A 24,811-nucleotide genomic window follows, 5' to 3' on the forward strand; every position below is an offset into this window, starting at 1 on the left:
AATTTCTACCTTACTATCTCTTAACTCTATCAGAATCTTGATTAAAAGATGATCAATTTTCTACGGTCTTCGGAGAGTTTCGCGAGAGAAAAACCAGAAGATCTATTAAAAATATTTATTAAATATTCAAAGTTCCAAGCAGTTGCAAACGAAATAAAATTCGATTTGCAAGATCATCGAAATAATGATTTTCGTGGTCTAAGACCAGTAGATACATCCTACAATTACGTAATAAAAGAATAGATAAAAAAATAAATAAGTGAAATGAAGCGGAACACAAGAATTGGGCCAATCGAGCCGTAGCGTACGGCATCGTTTTACTCGTCAATTGAATCTTTAGTCTCATTAGAATTTTTCTCGTATTCCGATTATCGTCGTCAATTATTGGGATAAAATGCAACTCAATCAATATAATTAATTCCTGCCTCTCTCTCTTTCTCACGTTTAACATTGAAATAAGCGATCGATGTTAAAATCCATGCTTGATTTTATCTATTACGATGTCTTTTTATCGAAATACATGACAACTATGCTTATCCAAAGATATCCAATATCTAAAAATCACTTTAAAACTAATATTAACATTTATGAGAAAATATGAAAGAGAACTTATTTTGCTTCCTGAGGAAATGTATTTGTCTGCTCCCGTGTTTTCCTTATACATATATATATATATATATATATATATATATATATATATATATATATTCGATGAAAAAGAAGACGGCAGAGATAAGAAGTAAATTTGCGCTTTGCTACTTTATCTTCAAAATATATTTTTATAATATTTTGCAATTAATAAACGGCAAAATGAACCACTCCAAATAAAACGATTTGCCAAAAGGTCACATGAACGCCATATACAGGGTGTCCCAGACTTAACGAATCATTTTTTTATGTTATATTGATATGAATAGGAGAACATTACATTTTAACGCGCCGATTGGTAATCTTTAATCTTTTGTAGCGCCGAAACTACATCTTCCTCAACATTTTGGTATTAAGATTTTCGTCTCCAAATGATCTCAGGAATCTATCATTTACGGCCGATTCGTTAAGTCTGAGACACCCTGTATAATCGTGTTACACGATGTGTCATGTGAGATTTTTTTATTCGGATTCGAGCAATATCGAGTTTTCGATAATTAATATAATTAATATAATTATAAATAAAGTGTAATTGCCGTATGAGATGTTCCTGAAAGTTGCGTAAGCTTAAATTTTGATGCACTTAGATAGAACCCACGGCTACAAAGCTACGTTAATATGTACTGCTCTAACATCATTCAATTGCGACTATTATTATTGTTTGAAACAAATTGCTTGCATATCGAACAGCGATCGCGAATTCTATAAAAAAAATTTCTCGATAAACTCGTACAAATTGGATCATCATTGGGGTGATTTCGCGTTTATAAAATCCGTTCTCTCCGTCTCTCGCCGTCCCTCTCTATCTCTTACGAGTCGTTAAATGAAAATATCGTTGATTGCCAAGCGAGGAAGGAAAAGGAAGTCAATGAGACGTTTGCGTCGATTGTCGTTAGACGAATATTAATTAAACGAAATTTGTTGGTTTAGTAAATCAATTTTGCGTGCATGCGTAATGTCTCGTATATACGTACAGATATACGCAGAATGTATTGTATATACATATCTGTATTTATATACGTGTAAGATTGTGCGAAAATGAGAAATGGATCATCCTGTACATATAGTTATTTGTATGTGTATATGTGTATGTACATACATACATGTATATCATATGCACACGTACATATATATATAAATGCAAACAAGTATAATTATGTAAGTAAAAAAATTAATGAAATATATATTTACCTGATATATATGCAAGAGGATGAATAAAGATATAGTTAATGCTCGCGGGCGAGTTACTAGCGCGATGTTATAATAATATTATCGATATTATGATATTACACGATGTATCGGAGAGATAACGTGTGCATAATTATGTGTGCAAAGAGATATTTCGCGTGTGGAAGTTTCACTGCGAGAGGTATATTAATTTTTCTTGCTGTTCAGTGACGGCGTATTTATTTTCGCCCCGATCGTCGGGGATATTTATTTCGCAGCTGACACGAAAGCAGGTTCAACTCCAATCCTACTCGACTAGAAGACATTTACGTCGCGATCAGAATAACTCGATTTAACGTCGTCTTTTCCGATATTTTAAGTAGAATAATAGATAATACACGAGAAATCTCGATATTTTTGCGTCTTCCTGATAATTCGTGTTTCGTGTTCTTTACTGTTGCTCTCGTTTTTATTTTTTACCTAAGCAATGATGTAAAACAAATTGTATTTTAAAATAAAACACCTAATTTTCGTAATAAAACTGTGGATATTTTTTATTTGCTTTTCTATTTAATTTGCTTTTTTATTTAATAATCTTGCTCTATTCACACTCTTTTGGTATATTTTAACCGTGTAAAATTCTGTTGGTTATTTTATAACATTTAATATAATGCTATTCTGATCGCAAACGCGTCGATCGATGAGAAGGGAAATACAAATTAACCCTTTCAGCTCTGTTAGAGACTAGATTTTCGCATGTAAGCTTTTCGATCTTATCGAGTTATGTATACATATAACAGGCATTATGAGATAGGATCAAAGGTGAAATGAAATGTGAAAAAAAAAAAATATCAGAGCTGCTATTATGTATACGATCATCACGACGCACGTGCTACACAAATTGCAGTTGTAACGCAAAGAAGTCACCGTCACTGAATATAAACGTGCGAGAAAGTATGTGTGCATGTGTGTGCGCGCGTGTGTATATGTGTGTACCACACATATAGGATGCTATCGATATATGGTACCTATCATTCCATTCGATTCCAAAATGTTGTAGTTATATATATATATATATATATATATTATAGATATATAATTTTAAATAATCCATACGCGTGATTGATCGCCCAGCAAGTAGCTCGCGCGTATGATCGATCATTAGTCTTTTTGTAAATGAGAGCGAATGTTATATATATGTTATATATATGTGTATGTGTATATATATATATATATATATATATATATATATATATATGTATATGTATATAAAAGTGTATGTATATGTGTGAGAGTGTATCATTGCATCAACATGTGACCGGTTGCTCGTGGCTGCCTCCTATATTATATTTACAATGTCGACGAATAAAGGAAAAACGATTATTCTGCCGAAGATGCAGAAATATTTGAGTAAAACCCCCTCCTGTGCATTTGCACGATCGCAGCAATAGATTATCAAAATTTATTGCTTTTAAAATCGGAATCGATAAAATCACGATTCTGAATTAGTCCATTTAAAGTTACTTCATCCTCCTACGAAATTTTAATATATATTGTGAAATAACATTCATGATTTTTTATACTATTAAAATTTATTTCTCAACATGACAGATTTACAGATCGATCTGATAATTGATAAAATTGTTTTTTATTTTGCAAATTTTTTAATTATCATGAGTTACATTTTTGCATATCGAGATATTTTACGCCCCCTGATCTGTGTAAAATAAATAATGACAATGTCATGGATGTTAATTGAGCATTAATGTTTTTTGACATGATGTTTTTTGACTTTCTCAAGATTTTAGTAAATCAGTTTTATCTTTAAAAATTCGGAATGAGTTTTTGCGAGTTACATAATATCAGAATTTAATATAACTTGTCATATTTAATGCGCGAAGAAAATAAAGGATATATATTATTTTAACGCATGCAAATTATTTGTAACTTTCATTACATTATTTTTTAATTTTATAGTCGTTCTAAAGCAGCACAATATTTAACTGGTTTATAATCTGGACTAATATTTTTTTCTTAGATGCTTAATGGAGTACTCAAGAATTTTTTTGACATTATGCTTTGTGTTAATTTTTATTTCTGTTCTCCACATACGAAGAACAAAATAAATAAAACATGTGGAGAAATATGTGGAGAACAGAATGTAGAAGGAATATGGAGAAGAAATTAGAAGAATTTATATCCTCTTTAATATATTCTTTTAGATACAACATTATAAATTCATTCTTATAAAAAGTCTAATAATTAATAGTTTATAATTTAAATAATTTATAATTTAAATAAATTATTATAGTTATTATTATTATTAATAGTTTATAATTTAAATAATTTATAAATTAAATAATTTAAAAAAACGTCATTTAAAAAGATTCAAATACTTTATAAAAAGATTAAGATTCTTTCATAAATGCTTTCTGTATAAAAAATCTAACTTTGCAAAAGACCAGTATATAATAATTTATTTAAATTTACATCTTCGCTAATTTAGTTATATACATCCTAATTGTATATATATTGAATGCCCAGTTGAATTTTAATTTATATTGATTGCTATAAGCGATATGTCTAAATGACACATTTTAGAGTCATATCTTTTTCAGTTTGTTAATCTCAACTTCTTATAAATTTACAGAAAGAATTCCTTAAGAAAGATAAATAACCACGATCCTTTATGCGTATTGAATTTTTTTTTTATCTTTATGATAAATATATACTTCTAAAATATAATTAATATTTAAAATATATATATATAAAAAATCAGTGAATAAAAAAATATAATAATTTCAGATGTAAATAATTGTTGAGATGAAAACGAAAAATTATGTATGGAGATCCTTTTTTGCATATTATGTTTCACAATACGATAAATCGATTGTAGGAAATTTTAATTAAAATTAATATATGTAAAAAAAATTAATGTACTGTTACATTAATTAAAATTACCTTTCACTAGTTTTCACTTTTAGCGCCGATTTGATATTTCTTTAATCAATGATCGATGATGATATAACATGATAATTTATTGTAGTAAATATAAAATAATTTAGTGATATACGCTTAAGCAAGCTTAAACATGCATAATTCTTATATAATAACTATTAACTATTAACTATAACTATTAACTATATAATAACTATTAACTTATATAATAACTCTTAGAGCACATTATCTTACATTAAAAACAATCGTACGGTCGCGTAAAGTTTAAAAAATATAAATATAAAATGTGTAAAAATGCAAAATATACACAGTAATATATTAGTATCATCGGTTATTTTTAAGTTACGTTACTTATAATTCTTCGAGGTTAATTTTTCGTATGTTGAGATATATTACTTTTCCTAATGGCATTGTCAAAATTGCAGTGGGATCAAGTTTCATAGGTATCAAAGTCTTTTCGCATGGTGCCACTTCAAATTTGCTCAAGATCTTTACTAATGCTAGTTTCATCTCCAAAAATGCCATACGAATACCTGCGAAATAACCGTATAATAATCATATTTAATAAAAAAGAATAAATATATATAAGATGTCTTATCACATGAGTGTTAACAATACATTCTATGATCAATTATAGTCGATTTTTGCAGGAATCAAAATTTATAAGTAATTGACAATAAAATATGAAAGCATTTTTATAAATTAAGATTCAGAGAGATAAATAGATAACAAAATCATATTTTTCAATTATAATTAAACTTTACATTTTTTAAATATAATGTTTAATTATGAAATATTAAATTATACAGTAATTATATATTAAAGTAATGGATCAAAATAAATACATGATTGAAAATGACAACTTTCTTAAATATTTTCATAAAAAATGACTCTGAATTAACGAAAGAACGAATCGCTAAGGATTGTTAATAATCGCGTCAATAATTGTATATTATCACTCTAATTGAATTTTTTGTTATTCGTATAAGTTTTGTGTTTCGTTAGTTTTTATGTAATTATACAAAAATATAATTCTAGCTGAGCTCTTATAATTCGGTATTTTATTGATTAAACTTGATATCACAGTTAATTAAATGGAAAAAAGGAGTAGTCTTATTTAATTTATCTTATTTAATGCTCGTTTGTTTCACAATCGAATCTATCTTTTATGTTTGATCGATCAATTAGGATAAAAAATTGCTTTAAAGCTTTTGTAATTTTCGTCATAAATCTTAAAATGTATATAAGTTTGTGCATTTATGGAATATGTAGCTTCGTTTCGATTTATTCTATGTTAGACATGACATAATATATTAATCTTTAAATTAATTTTCTTACCTATACACCCATGTGGACCTTCTCCAAATGGAAGATGAACGAATGACGGTCTGTTACGTTTATTCTCCTCGTTGAATCGCTCCGGATCGAATTTATTCGGATCGGGAAAGTATTGCGGATCGTAATGCAAACCGCGTACGGAAATGAAAATCGGTGTACCTTTTTCAATTACGAGATCGGAGTTCGGCACTTTATAAGTCTTGGTGGTGACACGTTGTAGATATTCTATTGGCGGGTATATTCTCATAACTTCAAAGAGCACCATATCAAGACACGATAAGGACATGATCTAAACATAACAAAAATAATAGATCGAAAAAATAAATATCATTCTTATATATATGTATTTCAGTTATACTTTTCAAGAGATTCGATTGAGAGTAAAAAAATATCCTAATTATTTGCGCACCATTTCGTATGTAATATTTCCATCAGATTTAGCGAGTTCCTGAATAATTTCTTCCCTTAATATGTTCTGTATTTCAGGATGTAATGCGAGTTCGTATAATGTGAAAGATATTGTTGTCGCGGTAGTTTCATAAGCAGCCGCAAAGAAAACTGCTGCTTGTGCTAGTAGATCGTCTCCATCAAACTCTGAAATTAAATTTATTAAAGTTTTATAAAGGTTTGATTGTTTTGATTAATATTAATTTTAATCATTCAAATACATTGAATAATCTAGTTTTCTTAATATCTTGCTAAATGAATTTAATTTCAAAGCATTTTTGCAAAACTTGTGTAGTTGTCATCATTATTTATCGCATTGTGCTTACTAAAGTCTTTGATATTTTCATCATGATTTCTCTTCAAATCGATAAGGATATCGAGGAGATCGTTTCTTATTTCGCCGGATTTTTCGCGTTGAATGATCATCTCCCAGAAAACTTTACGCAGGAATGCATCGGTCTGTTTGCCGAGCACCGTCATGCCAGTTAAGCGACATAAAATTGGAATAAAAGATATTACGATTAACTCAAAACTACGATCAGTGTCGAACATCATAACACCGTGTTTCCGAAACTCGGCATTCGGATCCTTGAAAGAGTTCATGTCGAGTCCGAAAGCGGTGCTGCCAATCACATCAGTGGTAAATTTGGTGGCCAATTCTTTTACGTCTATTATCTTTCCCTTATCTGTCAACAATATCATCATGTGTCAATTTAACTATGTTGTATCTTTAAAAAAAAGAGATCAATTAAATCAAGTTAATGATCTAATTTACTTTACTTAAAATCAGGTCATGAAGAAATAATAATTTTCGAATTTAAAATTTTAAAATTATACATAATTTTTTTTAATTAAAAAAATATTAAGAAAAAAATATGAATTTGCAATGAACAACTACATATTTTCTTCTTAAAACAATTATTTGTTTTCTTTACATTAATTGATTCCTTATTATTTTGTGTACAAAAATATTGATATAAGAAAATAAAAAAATTAATACTTTTACGAGATATTTCATAATTTATGTAAAATTCCAAATGTCAAATTAAAATAAAATATTTCATAAACTATTCAATTTTTTACTATTCTACTTTTATAACTTTTTACGTCAAATGTTGCGAGGAATTGATTTATATAAATAAATTAGGATAATTCGATTTTTAAAAAATGAAAATGATTTTTAAAATTGTTAGTCTCCTAAGAAAATACTAAGACAATCAAAACATAATTCTTTCAAAATTATTTAATTTTTGTCTGAAATATGTTTGTATAAATTTATTTAACTATTTTTATATAAAAATCAATACATGAATAGAAATTTTGATCCGGCAGCCTTAATATTGATCAGGTAGCTTTCAGATTACGGTACGTCACATCGTATTACAGTTCCCCTGATCAGATACTTATGCTAACCTGATACATCGCCATACGGTAATCATGATTGATAGGTGGTATTAAACATTTTTTTAAATAATATTTTATCCTTTTTTTAAAATATTTTCGATGTCTGGAACAGTTAAGACGGCAGGATCAATCTCTGAACTAGTGGTCAAGCTACGACTCAATAGCCTGATCGCAATCCGAAATGCTAAATCAAGTAAATAAAAAAACGTTACATAATTCATTTGGCCTTGCTTTGGCAGCCGAAAATAGTGCCGAGCCAATGGCAGATTTAAATTTATACTCGGGATATTTAAGATATGAAGATATTTTGGGCAATCAATATTTATGAAGGCAATTTGTGGCTCACTTTGTATAAACAATAACACTATGTGTGCAATATAGAAAATTTATTTGTTTGTTAATTATTTGTTTTCATGGACATAGACTTTTATTTTGACTTTAAAGTTGACCTTGATTTTTACAGAATGATTATTTATCTTCAATAATCAGCATTCTTAATCTTAAAAGGCAGTCATCTTTAATTAAGAAATCAATAAAATATGAAAATAATATTTTGATAATTTGTTAAAATAATATTTTATGTTTGAAAATGTTGTTATGAAAATAATATTTTAATAATTTTTGCATATCATCCGGCACTTTTGAAGTAAATTAATTGAAGTTGCTTATTTTTTTTTCGCGCGAGGTGAGATAAGCCCATATTATATAATGTTACCAGGTTTAAAAAAGAAAGAAAAAATAAATAGATAAAAAGAAGAAATAAATAAATAATGAAAAGGAGGAAAACCTTAAGCACCGTACAATATGAAATGGATTTTGTTTCCTACAATTATAGATTCCGTTTTGCAAGAAAAACATCAAATAAATATAGAATAAACTGGTTCATATAAAAATGCAACGTATACAAATTACTAGAAAATATTTTATATTTTATGACATATAAATTTCTCAAGAATATCTAATCGCCACTTAAGATGGAGATGAATGATCTTTATAAAGATTTATCTTTATAGAAAGATTTATCTTTATTCAAAATTAAGAGATGAAAATGATCCAAGTTAAAATGAGAATTATTTAGATTGTTAATAAATTGTACATAATTTTATATAGCAATTTTTATTTAAAGAGATGCTTTATATCTTTTTTTCTCGATATTTTGTGCATTCCATAAATCATTCACTTACCTTCCAAATTCTGCAAATCCAAATAGTCGGATAAATTCTTGGCGCATTCCTTTATCAAATCTACCATCTTCTTCAGTTTACGGGGAGTAAAAAACGGTGTCATTTTCAATCTCAGCATTTTCCACACTGGATTTTTTACGAAGAAGAGATTTGCGTAACCTAGACGGTCCTTCTTATCCGGCGTGAAATATCGATCGGAAAAATGATCAAAGTCCTTCACTAGGATGTTCTTGACGAGTTTGTGATCGCGAATCAATAAGAAGGGCTTATCAAAAACAAAGAAGCCTACATAGGGTTGCCCTACTGCTTCGTCATAAAATTCTTTTAGTAGCTGTCCTGTTGATTTTTTCATAAATATACATTCCACAAAACTCCCCAAGAAAGGTATTGGTGGTATTTCCGAAACACCGCGCTTTTTCCAATATTTGAACTTGCGCGTCATGTAAAAGTAGAAGACTATGATGAAAACTATCAAGCCATTCAAACCCCAGTAAGGCATTATAAACATCATTTTACACAACTTGTAGATCTGTAAAAATATTCCTCTTGTTTGAAAAATAGAAGATATCAATAAATATATAGAGCAACCTCTTTTTAAATAAAGTGGAATAATTTTAAGAATTATTGCATAAAATTATATGGGAAAATGTCTACAAGTCAATGATTTCTAGGAGAGAAGAGAAACTCTCAAATTTCTCTCAATTTCTAGACTGAGCAAAAAGGTTTAGTTATATTTTTTCGTTAATATATATATATTTTATCTCTACATCAAAGTGTATAACAAAAAAAGGGTGAAAGACTCAGATTTCTCAGATAAATGACAGTAACATTTCTAATTTTGTTATTACACTTGTCATAGTATTGCTACTTTATTAACATACTTTATTAACATCTATAATAATTTTCCTCCAAGTCTAGTGCGAAAGATTTTATTAGCTACTTATGTTTTACTGATTATCTCGAATACATGCACTACAAATTCGTAAATTTTCTTCAAAAATATAATTTTAAAAGAAGATTGCACTATAAGATTACACTAAGAAAGTCATAAGTCTCATTATTACTTTTACTCATAACGACGTAACATAATTTAAAGATATGACTTTGAAGTCTTTGAACTCGCGTTATCACTATAAATAATATAAGAATATAATAGATTCGTAATCGTTATTAATAAAGTACTTCAAATTAATTTCACAAATTAAACTTGATTTAGTTTGGCTTTTTTGATTTCTCTGGCTTAATAATGTATGTAACACATGCTTTTAATCTCCACATACTATTGAGAGGTATAAGAAATTGGTCTTTTATAGTCGATTCTCCCCACTTGTTTTACTAAGATAATATAGTGTCGTATATAAAAATAGCTACGCTGCTAATATTCCATTCAAATATTCATGTCGTATTCCATTTGACATTTTGCCTGATTCCCAATAATATATTCCCAATGATTATCTATGATCTATAGCATTGAAATTTAATGATAAACCGTCACATACAGCTTTTCTCGAATTTAGTATTTTTTATTATATTTAATAAGATCCATTATTTTTTTTCATGTAATCTTAATAAAATTTGAAAATACCAATTTATATTGTAGTTTCATACACATTTTTTATTTGTGATTTTTTTTGACGGCAGGATTTTCGGATGCCGTTAAAAGTTTTTATCTTCTTTTGAAAGAGAATAGTATAAAGTTTGCGATGTATTTCAATTGTGTACACTTGTGTACAAGGAAAGGAAGTGGCATGGAAGTGTCCCCCTTCGATTTTGAGTTTTTAATATGTTGTTTTCTAGACAAAAATAAGGGACACGTATTTTTTTATGTGCCCATATGCGTATCTAGGGGGTAAAACACCTCTTTGAAAAAATCGAGTTTTTCCTTTTGAGATGAATATTTCAGAGGTTATAAGAGATAGAAGAAAATTTTTAAATCAAAAGTTAAATGGCTTTAAGAGTACTTTACAATAATAACAAAAAAAATTTATTTTTTTAATTTTTCAAAATACTCCCACCACTAAATATATTTTTTTTTAATTTTGAAATTTCTTTATTACAAAGTGAAAGGTTTTTTACGAATCCAAGTATATATGATTAAGTTATGTTTAGAAAAGTGATTTTCCAGAATTAATTATAAACCTCTCCATAACACGTTAATCGTGTCCGTCCATGCGTCCGATTTTTCGCACAACACATCTTGTGTTTTCATAACAGAAGATTACATACACTGTATATATTTATCTATGTAGGCTGGGTTCCACTTAATGATCGCAACGCTCGCAGAATCATCTTATCCTTGTTGTTCGCTAAAAGTTAAACAAAGACACATCATGTTTACAAGTGCCGAACGCAGTCATAACATTAAATCCTTGAATACTACAAGATAAAATAAAAGAATGTAATTTAAATCAATGACATTGGCACTTTATTGGTTGGTAATGTATTACAACCGATTACATAATCATATATTTAATATTGTCCATGACTACTGTGGCGTGACCTTTATCAGCCTTAGTAAGAAATAAATCATCATAATCACGCAAAAACTTCTTACAGAGAGAGAAAATCGCTTGAGAATATATCTATCCACAAAGTTGACATGCTTACTTTGACAAAGAAATCTTTATAGAGAATTAGCGACTAATGAGATTAGCGATTAATGAGATTTTTACGATTAAAATGACACCACACATGACAAATAGGATTATTTTTAATTAATATATATGGTTAATCTAGTTAAAAATAATCCGATTTATGTCGTGCTTAATGTTATTTTAATCGCAAATATCTTATTAATCCAATAAAATTATTTTTCAAATCAATAAAATATGACATATATATAAAGGTGATCCGGTTTAGAAAGAATGTCCCATATATATACATATATATTATATATTTGTCATATTTTATTGATACATATACATATACATATATAAGTGTGTTTTATAAAACGACCGTATGTTCGTACTAGATCCATTAATTATTGTGAATCTCACAATCAATAGAGTACGAAATATTATTGCGTATGATCTTTTTTCATTTTGATAGTATTTATTATTGGAGTAATATACACATATTTATTTTATTAAAATACTTTTATTGAAATTACTAAAACATTTTTTATGTGAAATAAAATAAAAGTATTTTAATTCTATATTATATATATACAGGGTGTCCCAAAACTCATAATCAATCTTTCAAAGACAGATTCCTGGGATCATCTGAAGACTATTTTTCCTCAACGAAAATGTCGAGGCACTAATAATTTTCGATAATTAAAGAATTATAAGTGATTGAAAATAAGGTGTTTTTCGTAAACTAAGCTTTGCAGAAATAAAATATTAAGAAAACCATATTCTTCGTTTAATTTTAAATAGAGTTTACTTTAGTTGAGTTTTAATTTAAGGCTTAATTGCAAAGATATATGATGACAAAAATTGGGAACATGCAAAAAATGATGGCCTTTATCGACATTTTCGCTGAGGAAAAATTGTCTCGAAATGATCCCAGGAATCTGTCTTTGAAAGATTGATTATGTGTTTTGGGACATCCTATATACACACACACACACACACACACACACACACACACACACGCACGCACACACACACACACACGCACGCACACGCACACGCACACGCACACGCACACGCACACGCACACGCACACGCACACGCACACGCACACGCACACGCACACGCACACGCACACGCACACGCACACGCACACGCACACGCACACGCACACGCACACGCACACGCACACGCACACGCACACGCACACGCACACGCACACGCACACACACACGCACACACACACGTATATATTACTTCATAATATATGCTAAAGTAAAAAAAGAAGAAAGACGCGCAGTTAATAATATGTAATAAAACATTAATAAATGTATGATATGTTTCGTACTTTTGAGATCCACAATTATGGATCTAGCACGGACTTGAACCAATCAGTCGTTTTACCGTGGAATTGGAAAGTGGATCCAGCCACGTAGTTCCGCCGGCCGTAAAATGGATCCAGTTAACGCCACTGTACGACGAGGAAAAAGCGTTCCCTGAAAAATGGCTGCATGACCACTCTCAGGCTTCTCTCTAGCGCAACTTAAAATAATGAAAGAAAATAATAACCGAAAATGTGAAAAAGCAAATACATAAAAGAAAATAGCTGATAATTAAATTGCTCTATCGCAACACTATTATTAAAAGTTTAATGTTCTGCCTCGTTCCAATCGCAGAGTGATTGCACCCACGAATGCTAACTGCAATTAGACGGACAATAAATGGTTAAAATGCGGCTATCATCGAAAGCCGCGGATGACACTTGCGTTCGCAATCGATGTCGCATGTTAAAGAATTTCAAATTAACACAATACTTATTATGAACGTACCGCTTTAGTGCACTTTACTGTAACGCTTTCCACTAAATCTGTTTACCGTCTATCGAACTTGCACTCGACGATCGTTCATTGAATCGAAAAAAAGACTCCTTTAAGAAATCGTGGTTTGAAATTAATTTCTTTGCGTTTAATAGTACGCGGAAATAAGATCTAATGACCGTTCGCAGGAAAAGAAAAAAGATCGAGAGCGTCTTCGTGAAGAGGGGGTGAGATACGAGTTGGGCGATACCTTGCTTTTCAGTAGTCTCGCCCAGGCTCGTGACAGACAAGTATGAAGCAAGACGATTACGCGGTTACATGAAATTATACGGAAAACAGATTTTCATTCTTACGTGTTAGCACAAGCAAAGAAAAAAACATAAATTTTCTTGCGAACTTAAACACTATACAATAATCATAATAACATAGAAACTTGTAAAATTTTAATTGTTTATTTCTAATTAATCGAAAAAAAACATTAAATATAAAATTTAAAAGTTATTTGAAAATATACTTGCTATATCTCGAAAATAACAGATATATAAACATCATGTTTATTAATTTTAAGTAAATATCATAATCTGAAATTTTCAAAAAGTCATATAATTTATTTAAAAATTTTAATTTTATTAACAAATAAATGTGCATGCAAAGCGAGGTTAACATAAATAAACATAAATTGGCAATAAAAAATTTAATAGCGAATATAGTTTATATATTATTATATATAAGATCATGTTTTTTTCACATTATTTTTATTAACTTACCATCGCCGAAAAATGTTTTCAAAAGTTTTATAATTTTAGGATGAAAAATATCATGTGTATATATGATTTCTGATAACAATGCATTTTTTATGCATTACTCTTATTCGGCAAAAAGTACCGCAAAAGTAATTACAATTTTTCATTAAGATGTCTTCGATTTACGAGTTATCAGAATCAAGTGGAGTTAATCAATTATTGTCAGAAACATTCTCTCATAATTCTATATCTCCTTTAGGACATTTTGATAACTTCTTTAAAAATATATTCGTGAAATTGCTTAAGAAAGATGTTACAATTTTTTCTCCAGTATAAAATATCTCACTTTATCCAATATTTGAATTTGCGAGTCATGCAAAGATAACAAAGAAGATGGAGTAAAATTATTATGTTCTTTAAATTCTAGTAATGTATTATAAATAGCATTTTATAATTAATCTATAAAAAATCTTTTCCTTACACTTATTTAAATAGATCTTGTTAATGAATATTTAAGAATTTTTTGATTATTGTTTACAAAATAATTCTACGTTTGATATTTTTCTGAGGAATTGCGGAAAATTTATAACACATAAATTTACGTATTTTACAAATATATATATATATATATATATATATATATGTTTTTACGTTTACTTATTAAATTAACTACACACTAAACATCATCTCAATAGACGAGTTGATGCAAGAAAGATCATCCATAGTACAATCGACGCGAAGTCATTCTTTTGCATGATAATGCTCGACCACATGCTGCGAAAAGCGTGAAACAGATACTTCTAGAGCTTGAATGGGAAGTCCTATCGCATCCAACGTACTCTCCAGACTTGGCACCATCGGATTGCTATCTCTTCCGGTCGATGCAACACACGCACTTACGGACACACACTTCTCCAGTTACGAAAAAGTCCAAAAATGGGTGGATGAATGATGAAAGATGGGAAAAAGTAATAGAAAATAGAGGAAATTACTTTGATTATTTTTTTTATTCATCTTCCCTTCGAAACAAATCAATTTTAGAGACGAAAGATCGGCACGAATTAAGTTTACCACCTAGTATCAAAATGAAATTATTAAAAATTTTACATTACATGCGCAATACATTTAATGATTTATCTTTATACATTTTTTAACAAAAATACTTACTGTAAGTATTTTCCATGAGTTAAAATAATATAATACACACTGCTATAATACATATTATGTTTTAAAGAGCGCTAGATTTAATTTTGCGGAAGTTGAGATATATTACGCCGTTTAAAGGCACTGTCATGGCACCCCTTGGATCAATTACCACTGGTATTGAGGTTTTCTCGCATGGTCTCACTTCGCATTTACTCAAGATTATGATGAGCGCTAATTTTATCTGTAAAAGTCCTAAACGAGTGCCTGCAAAAGTACATATAAATTATATTTGTAATTATATTATATTACAATAAAAAATAAAAACACAAAATAAAAACACAAAAATAAAAATTATATATTATTATACACATTATAGACTTATCATACACAACGGAATTATCATATACAAATATAATGAAAATTATTCGCAATTTTGTTATATTAATTTGCACTTTTAAAATATAAAGCTATAAATTTGAGAATTATGAAATTTATTAGATTATGAAATAGATAATAATATTATATTATTTAATAATCTCAATATTAAATACATAATTTATCTTTCTTTCAAAACCTGCAGATTTTTATTTATTTCGAATTTGTGTAATCTACTACACTTTTACGAAAGAAAAGTTAATGTTTCTTCGTACGTCTTTAAAATATGTGATTTTATAAACTAAATAAAACATTTATAACTAAATATAACATTTATAATATTTATATGAAAATGTAAATTTGTCTATGAAATTTACAACCTCAGTATATGATTTTGTTATTTTCCATATCATATAAATATCTTTTCATACCAAAATTGATTTTCTCACCTATGCAATTATGTGGACCTTCTCCGAAGGGGAAGTAAACGCATGCTGGTCTATTACGTTTATTTTCCTCATTGAATCGCTCCGGATCGAACTTATCCGGATTGGGAAAATATTCCGGATCATAATGTAGACCGAGCATTGGGATGTATACCGGTGTACCCTTTTCAATTACAAAATCGGAGTTCGGCACTTTATAAGCTTCATTTGGCATACGATTTATATATCCCAATGGCGGATACATTCTCAAAGTTTCGGAGACCACCATATCCAGATATGTTAACGACATAGTCTAATAATAAAATAAAATGTCGTCTCATAATATATTATATACATATATATATATATATATATATATATATATATATATATATATACATATCAATTTTAAATGAAAATTTGATCAAAATTAAATACAAATTTTAAATAAAAATTGCTCTGGCAATGATATCAATACTTGCGTGACACATGTTTATTTTAATAACTTTTCGATAGTAACTGTAATATTCATGTACCAAATCGTATGTGATTTTTCCACCAGACTTGTCGAGAGCCTCGACAATTTCTTTTCTCAGAGTATTTTGAAGATCAGGTTGCAATGCAAGCTCGTACATTGCGAACGCTGTTGCCGTTGAAGAGGTCTCGAAACCGGCGGTGAAAAAGCTGGCTGCTTGCGCCAGAAGATTATCCCCATCAAATTCTAAAATTCAACTTATGTAGACTTTTAAAGACGCTTATTATATTAATTTTAATTATCGAAATTATTGTTCTTATAGTTCAGTTAATTTAATAAGTTAATTTAATAACATTAGTACTTCCCTTAGCGTTATCTCTCTATTTATTTATTTTAGAAATAAAAATAAATTTTTAAAATAACCATTATTTATTTCTGTGTTGCTTACTGAATCCGTAATAATCTTGATCACCGTTAGTCTTTTTTAGTTCGAGAAGAATGTCAATAAGATCATTCCTCTTGATGCCAGATTCCATACGATGATTGAGCGTCTCCCAAAAAACTTTGCGCAAAAAGCTGGTAGGTTCTTTGCCAAATACTTTTATTTGAGCCAAACGCATTATAGTTGGAAGGAAAAATACCGCGAGCATCTCCAAGCCGCGAATGGTGTCGTATTGAAAGATCATTTTGCCATATTTGCGGAACTCAGCGTTTGAATCATTAAATGAATTCACATCAAGTCCATAAGCGGTGCTGCCGATGACGTCCGTGGTAAACTTGGCAGTTAATTCTCTCACTTCGATCGTTTCTCCTTCACCTGTCACCAATATTTTATTAATTGATTTAATCTATCTAACAGTAAATATCTTACACAAGTTATTTTGAAATTTTAAAATCTATTTCACGCGTATCTGTGAAATTGAGAACTGAACTTCTTTATAATTTCAAATTTCTGAAATACATATTTCTCAATATATTTTGCATTTTACATATGAATATTTACCTTCTTTCAACGATTCGATATACGAGCTCAGATGGTTTCCACAATTTAACATCAGTTCAAACATTTTTTTTAGTTTGCCAGATGTGAAGAATGGCGTTAATTTCATCCTTAACATCTTCCATACTGGATTCCTTATAAAAAAGAGATTGTTGCAACCCAGCTGGTCATCCGGATAAGCAATATTGTATCGGTCGTAAAAGATATTAAAGTCCTTTATTAAGATATTCTTGATGAGTTCCCGATCACGAACCAACAAAAAGGGCTTGTCTAAAACGTAGAAGCCAATGTAAGGTAGCCCCTTTGCTTGATCATATAACTCCTTTAAAAAATACGCCGGCGCTTTTTTCAATAACAGGCATTCCGTAAAATTGCCTAGGAAAGGCGTCGGTGGAAAGATTTCTTCGATGCCCCGTTTTTTCCAGTATTTAAACTTGCGTGTCATGTAGAGATAAACGGTTACCATGAGAGTCGTTAAAACTATGATGACGTCCAAACCCCAGTAAGCAGTTATGAGTGCCATTTTGGTTTATCTATAAAAAATATATTTTTATATAGAAGTAGACGGTATTATATTTTAATAACATATATCGCAAAATAAAATAATATTTATTTAATTGTATTTATTAAGTACATTTATTATTTATATTAGAACAAGATCTTGAAGGATTGAAAAAATAAAACTTGATTGATTGATAAATGAATGAAGTACATATCGATCTTAGATAATTCTCATATATTTAATGCGATATCATCCTGAGAATAACATTGTATTAATTTTAAACATGCCGACAATATAGATTTTTTTAAACAAAGTTTCCCATTTTTATTGCATATATATTTTTCGAAATAAAATCTACAATAAAATCTTTTTTCATTTTTCGATTACAAATTTACAGTATTTCTGATATTGAAGAAGCTTGGATGATATCTCATCTTCCTTTTCTTTCTTATTCTCATTTATGATGATTTAATGTTTTGTTACTCTAAAATATTACTTTGTCACTTAATAAAATCAAAATTTTGTTCGAAAACTCATCAGGAAAATTTAAATATCATACTCATTGATCTCCAAAATAGTACCTATAAAATTTGGTTTAAAAACAATAATTGTTAAGAAAAGGATATTTTTATAAAATGTAATTGGGGAAGTATTGTAATATAAACCGTATATCATTTTTTAATACTCTTCCGCAAGCTTCACGTACTCATATTTTACACTCAAGGAATTGACTCATATTTTCTAGACGGACTTCATTACATAAAGCACTGGAAAAAAACTTGATTGATTGATAAATGAATAAAGTACTCCCTAAATTTCTGAGAATTAGGGCTAACTTTAAACGAGTGAATATTCACTTCAAATGATAGTGAAAATACTGCAACTCGTCATAGCCATATAAATATATTTAACGTTACACACAAAAAAATATGTTTTGAAAATATGTTGAAATAAATAAATATATCCCTAAAAAGTCATTTTAATATTTCTTGTATTATATACTAAATACACGTGCAATGAATTGGTAACGTGAAACAACGATACGACAGAAACACAAAATCAATCTTCTTCATTTATCATTACATCCGAAGACTTGTTGATGGATTATTTAAGAAAATTTTCCGATCTTTTTTGTGTTCGTTTTCATTAAATCGCGTGGTAGTATGATTTAAGAAATTTTTGAACGTTTCATAAAATGTTTAATTTAATCTCAAAATGAATCTGAATGAACTTCATAAAAAATGCAAAAGTAATAGAAAGTATTTAAGATTAAATATAGAAGAAAATATTCATTATCATTAAATGCGAAATAAATGATGGTTATTATATAATGATTATCAATAGATAATGATATATTATTGATAAAATACAGGGTGTCCCACCTAGAAATAGCCACACCCTTTTATCTTTTAAGCTAAAAGAGATAGACTATAACAAATATATGAAATATATATATGAAATTAAATGGCTTTAACTGAACTTTATTGTGAGTATAGTGGTTGATTACAAAATTTATCTGTATTAAAGGACGGAGAGATATGTATAATTTTTTTATAATAATGTAGATATTTTGATATAATAAAAGTTGTAGCGCTGTTTGAAACGAATATAATGATGTATGATTTAATGTAAATATTTTACATATTATACGAGATTTTTCGGCTTGAAATATCGCGGGCAACGTCCACCATTTCATTTTCGGCCCTGCGATATAGCCAACTTCTGACTCGTGCATTAGAGGTTGACATATGTCGTTTAATCATGATACTCAGTCAGAAGTTGGCTATATCGCAGGGAAATTCGCCGAAAATGAAATGGTGGCCGTCGCTCGCGATATTTCAAGTCGGAAAATCTCGTATAATATGTAAAATATTTACATTAAATCATACATTGTTATATTCGTTTCAAACAGCGCTACAACTTTTATTATATCAAAATATCTACATTATTATAAAAAAATTATACATATCTCTCCGTTCTTTAATATAGATATATTTTGGGATCAAAGAAATATAATCGACCAAACTAGCCAGAAATTGATTTATTAGTACGACGTTTCGACCATATGGTTGTGGTCCTTATCAAGTATACACTGGAAAGATTATAAAAGATTACTAAATTAATTAACGGTTTAAATATATAGTACGCTCAACGAATTAAAATATAACAATTTTAGTATACCGATGTAATAAAAATCAGGAGACCGGCATGGATGATAATCTTGTAAATTGCACAAGTCACATTAAAAAAAAAAACACGTTATTTTAACTAAATTTGAATTCGAGAGAAATTAACGCGTCTGTGAGAGACTTCGTCAAGAGACTAAACAATAACGATATGAAAATTGAACTACGTGACCTTTATTAAGTTCAGTTTTCATTTCGTTATTGTTTAGTCTCTTGACGAAGTCTCTCACAGACGCATTAATTTCTCTCGAATTCAAATTTAGTTAAAATAACGTGTTTTTTTGTTAATGTGACTTGTGCAATTTACAAGATTATCATCCATGCCGGTCTCCTGATTTTTATTACGTCGGTATACTAAAATTGTTATATTTTAATTCGTTGAGCGTACTATATATTTAAACCGTTAATTAATTTAGTAATCTTTTATAATCTTTCCAGTGTATACTTGATAAGGCCACAACAATATGGTCGAAACGTCGTATTAATAAATCAATTTCTAGCTAGTTTGGTCGATTATATTTCTTTGATCCCTTTATTTATTGGACTAGCGACATCAAGATATAGATAAATTTTGTCATCAACCACTATACTCACAATAAAGTTCAGTTAAAGCCATTTAATTTCATATATATTTGTTATGGTCTATCTCTTTTAGTTTAAAAGATAAAAGGGGCCACTTCTAGGTGGGACACCCTGTTTGAATGACCCTGTTTGAATGTTTGTATAATTATCAATCTTGATTTTTAATAGTCGACTAAGAGAAATTATAGATAACACGGCCTTAAAAGATAAGAAATATTTATAATAATGGAAATCTAAAAAAAAATTGTAATCTAACTTTCAAAATATTCCACTCTAGGGATGTTGCTCGCAAATGTTAAATAATAACTCCATGGAAACTCCATGGTGTACGATTTAGGAAATCACGTATTGGCAACTTTCCCTATTTATCATTTATTAATAAAAGTAATATTTAGATACATTTTTCTTATTTTATAATCTTGAAACTTTTCGATTTTTAATATTAGGATATTATTTATTATTAATAGGTTTTTTTCAGATGTTTCAGCAAGTAAAAGTCATATGAGCAGCAAGTAAAAGTCACGGCCAAAGTTGGCTTTCTGAAAACGCTCGGCTATTTGTCATAAGTTTTAAAAAGTTGAAAATGAATCAATAGCGAATTCGGGAGATGCCAAAGGTGACATATGATCACAGACTAAAATTAATTTAATATAATGTCAACCGATCAGTCGAGATCGATATGCGTGGCTGGAACGAGAGTGTGATGTGAAAACGTGGTACATGTATGATTTTCAACATTTTTCGCCATGAAGTACCGCTATGAAAAATTTGGAAAAAGTAGATGTTAAAGCAGACATTTTAAGGTTTTCTTTAAAAAAAAATTGAAGGTGTATCTTTAAAACATAACCTCAAAAAATAATTTTGAAAAATTCAAAAATTTTTTTTACTCGTATATTTTGTCAGAATTTTTTTTTAATTTATTCTCAAAATAGTCTTGCTGATGTTTATAACATATATTTTTTTCATCAAAATCGGTTCGGCCGTTTTCGAGAAAAATCACTTTTTCACTTTTGCTTTCCCTCTCCATAACTCATACAAAAATGCAATTTTAAGATTGATATTTACAGGATTTTTTAGACACATAGGTGCCAATCCATGATACCAATCTCGACTCGATACGTGCGGGAGCAACTTTTACATGCTTATTCCCCTTTTGTATTGTTGGTCACCGATGATCGACAGGGCGTTTAACGTGTTAAATGAATCATTGTTAAAATTGGAAGGACACAAGGATTATTATCAACTTGTTTTTCATTCACATAAATCATTCGAAAAAATAAATAATTCCGATTAGGAAACTATATTGTAAATATAGTTTGATTATTGTTTGATAATTATAAGAATATTTATTTAATCAAGAGAATCATTTCATTTCAAGATTAATTGATCATGCTGATAATCGACTTTAAATAATGCCTTCTTTAAAATATTAAAGATTACAGCAAACTTACACAAATTTAAAAATAAATAGAAATAGTAATTTATCAGCGATCATTTTTAATCTATAAATAATCAATTTTTACAATTTAATATTAATAACTGCAACAATAAACATTATTTCATTTTTTCTCATTTTCATAATTAATTGAATTTTTGATAAAACATAGCAAACAAGATGAAACAGAATGATGCGTTTAGCCATGCGTTTTCTATTAAATATCAAAGATACAAAATTAATGAATTGAGAATCGAGATATTAGAAAAGACAACAAGAGCAGTTTAACGTCATTTTTTAAAATATGCAATAAATAGTTTCAATTAAAAATCTAAATAAACTTGAAAAGATCACATAAAGTTAAATTAAGAACAACGTTTTTCTTGAAATTTATTTTTAAAATATTACTTTAGACACACAAACTATTTATATTTTTAAAATATTCTCTTTAGACATACACACAAATCCCTATAAGCCTTTTAAAATGATTGAGAATAGAAAAAAATCGTATCTAAATAAATATTAGATTGAAGTTTAATAATTACCAATAAAAAACACGAAGTGTTTGAAAAATAAGTTTTTTAGCACAGTAATTCAGAACACGACAGTATAGCTGCAGAAACAACTTTATAACTCTGCATCACACATGCGATTGCATTTATATAGTGTAACGTTCTTCCCTTTCTGTTCTTTCTCATCGCCAAATCATTTATCGTTATTTCAACATAATAGTACACATATAAATATATTGTTATGTAAACTCGTTTATGATAAATCTTCAAAACAGATTTATGATAAATCTTCAAAACGTACTTAAATATGTTCCACAATAAAAATGTTTGTTACAATAAAATATTTATAAATTATTAAATATTTAATTTTATTTTTAAATGCAAATTAATGATATGTATTGTTATATTGTTATATTTCTATATCTCTTTTTTATATTAAAAAAACTAAAACTTATGTGTCCTAAAGAAGTAATATGCCTCTATTTGCATTTTTTATTTATATTTATAGCTTAAAGAAAAAAAGAGAAAGAATTTGTCTGCCTTATTGATTAATATAATTGATATAAAAATCCGTAACTTGTATATTTATAATGATTATTCATGTTTTAAATTGACTTGAGAATTTCGAAAATTCGAAGATTCATTTTTGATTTGTCGAATATATTTTAATGAATTTTTCTTAACGAATTTTTCTTAATTTAAATATTAATCACAGCAATGTGTGAGTATTTTTTTAAATGTCTTATTCTTTTCTTTTTTTCACTACACTTTCTTATTTATTTTTATTTCTGTAATTTTTAATAAATATCGGTTTTCGAGCAAATTTCTTAATTTCTTTCTAATTTACAATGAATATACAAAAAGACTCTGCGTGTTCAAAAGTTTGAAACACTATTATTAAAACTGTCCTGCAGTGTAGTAAAAAATGTTCTTTAATAAATATATTTGTAAGTAAAATAAATTTTCATTTTTCGAGATTTTTAATATAAAAAATGATAACAATATGTACAATATGACGATTTTTGTACCTTTCTTATATTTTATAATATCTTCGATGTTATATCATCATAAAATCTATTTTCAATCATTAGCACTCACTGTTAAATATGCAGATTACACAGAACGCTAAAACGTTTTGCAAAAGAAACACGCAATAAAAAGCTGCTATGACAGGAATAAACTTCTTTGTCATGTTGGCGACTCCATTTATTTCGTTTCCCTCCTCTGCGAACTTTATTATCTTAGTGCAGTGTCGCGAAAGAGATTGCACGCAAACATTTAATAACTATTTTCAAGATTTCTAAATCTCTTATATTACATGCTGCCATTACATCCACGGTAAATGTGCTGAATAAGGATTCCCAATGATTTTGACCTTCTCATATGTTGTCAAGGTTACTGTCCTGAGTGACATTCAAAAAGTTTTAGCCATTTATTAAAAAGTTATTAACTAAAAAGTTGTATAAATTATGTATAATTTTTAGATACTATATACGTTTTAAGAATGAAACATGTACATGCGTGGATACATGATTTCCGCCCCCCTCCCTTACGAAGATTTTACTTCTGGAAGAGATAACTTAACTCAAACCTATTCTGATTTAAACCAAATTTTAATTTTAAATCAGAAATAGGTTTGGGTTAGGTTATATCTTCTGGAAGTGGAGCTCTCCCGTAGAGGAGCGGAATCCACTGTAGCCACGCATGTACTTTATAAAAGAAACAGAAGTTAATTCTTAATGAAAGTCAAGATAAAATTTGATTTAAGTTCTATAACCCAAATTGCATCGTGCTTTCGTATTGTACACTGTTCTTTAATAATTCCATTTCTCTAGCGAGGAGAGATAATATCTATCCTTTGTTAATGTTTATTTTTTTTAAAACGTACATAGTG

At 28.6% G+C, this 24,811-nt stretch overlaps 2 protein-coding genes and 1 long non-coding RNA gene across 6 annotated transcripts; 1 reads left to right on the forward strand and 2 right to left on the reverse strand.

Moving 5' to 3' along the window:
* Positions 1 to 4,982: 4,982 nt before the first annotated feature.
* On the reverse strand, positions 4,983 to 10,410 carry LOC105250328 (cytochrome P450 6k1). The gene is made up of 6 exons (XM_011256353.3): positions 10,211 to 10,410; positions 9,147 to 9,675; positions 6,885 to 7,244; positions 6,521 to 6,705; positions 6,112 to 6,400; positions 4,983 to 5,306 (listed from the first exon to the last, which is right to left on the reverse strand). Exons 2-6 carry the CDS (start codon positions 9,655 to 9,657, stop codon positions 5,125 to 5,127), a joined length of 1,527 nt encoding a protein of 508 aa, XP_011254655.1. The 5' UTR covers positions 9,658 to 9,675; positions 10,211 to 10,410; the 3' UTR covers positions 4,983 to 5,124.
* A 4,841-nt stretch (positions 10,411 to 15,251) lies between these two features.
* On the reverse strand, positions 15,252 to 24,128 carry LOC105250332 (cytochrome P450 6k1). 3 transcript variants are annotated; one of them, XM_025410093.1, is made up of 7 exons: positions 24,016 to 24,128; positions 17,704 to 18,233; positions 17,149 to 17,517; positions 16,762 to 16,946; positions 16,250 to 16,538; positions 15,447 to 15,689; positions 15,252 to 15,353 (listed from the first exon to the last, which is right to left on the reverse strand). In XM_025410093.1, exons 2-6 carry the CDS (start codon positions 18,221 to 18,223, stop codon positions 15,508 to 15,510), a joined length of 1,545 nt encoding a protein of 514 aa, XP_025265878.1. In that variant the 5' UTR covers positions 18,224 to 18,233; positions 24,016 to 24,128; the 3' UTR covers positions 15,252 to 15,353; positions 15,447 to 15,507. The 3 variants fall into 3 exon arrangements, with proteins under 3 accessions (XP_025265878.1, XP_025265877.1, XP_025265879.1); XM_025410092.1 differs by having other exon boundaries at positions 23,946 to 24,120; XM_025410094.1 differs by lacking the exon at positions 24,016 to 24,128 and adding an exon at positions 22,951 to 23,019.
* On the forward strand, positions 20,893 to 22,255 carry LOC112638419. 2 transcript variants are annotated; one of them, XR_003122987.1, is made up of 4 exons: positions 20,893 to 21,105; positions 21,248 to 21,354; positions 21,449 to 21,692; positions 22,038 to 22,255. It is a non-coding gene; the product is annotated as an uncharacterized LOC112638419 (long non-coding RNA). The 2 variants fall into 2 exon arrangements; XR_003122986.1 differs by lacking the exon at positions 22,038 to 22,255 and having other exon boundaries at positions 21,449 to 21,794.
* Positions 24,129 to 24,811: the final 683 nt, after the last annotated feature.

The sequence above is a fragment of the Camponotus floridanus genome, unplaced genomic scaffold (assembly GCF_003227725.1).
Source record: "Camponotus floridanus strain SB8 unplaced genomic scaffold, Cflo_v7.5 scaffold3, whole genome shotgun sequence".
NCBI classification, from domain to species: Eukaryota; Metazoa; Arthropoda; class Insecta; order Hymenoptera; family Formicidae; genus Camponotus; species Camponotus floridanus.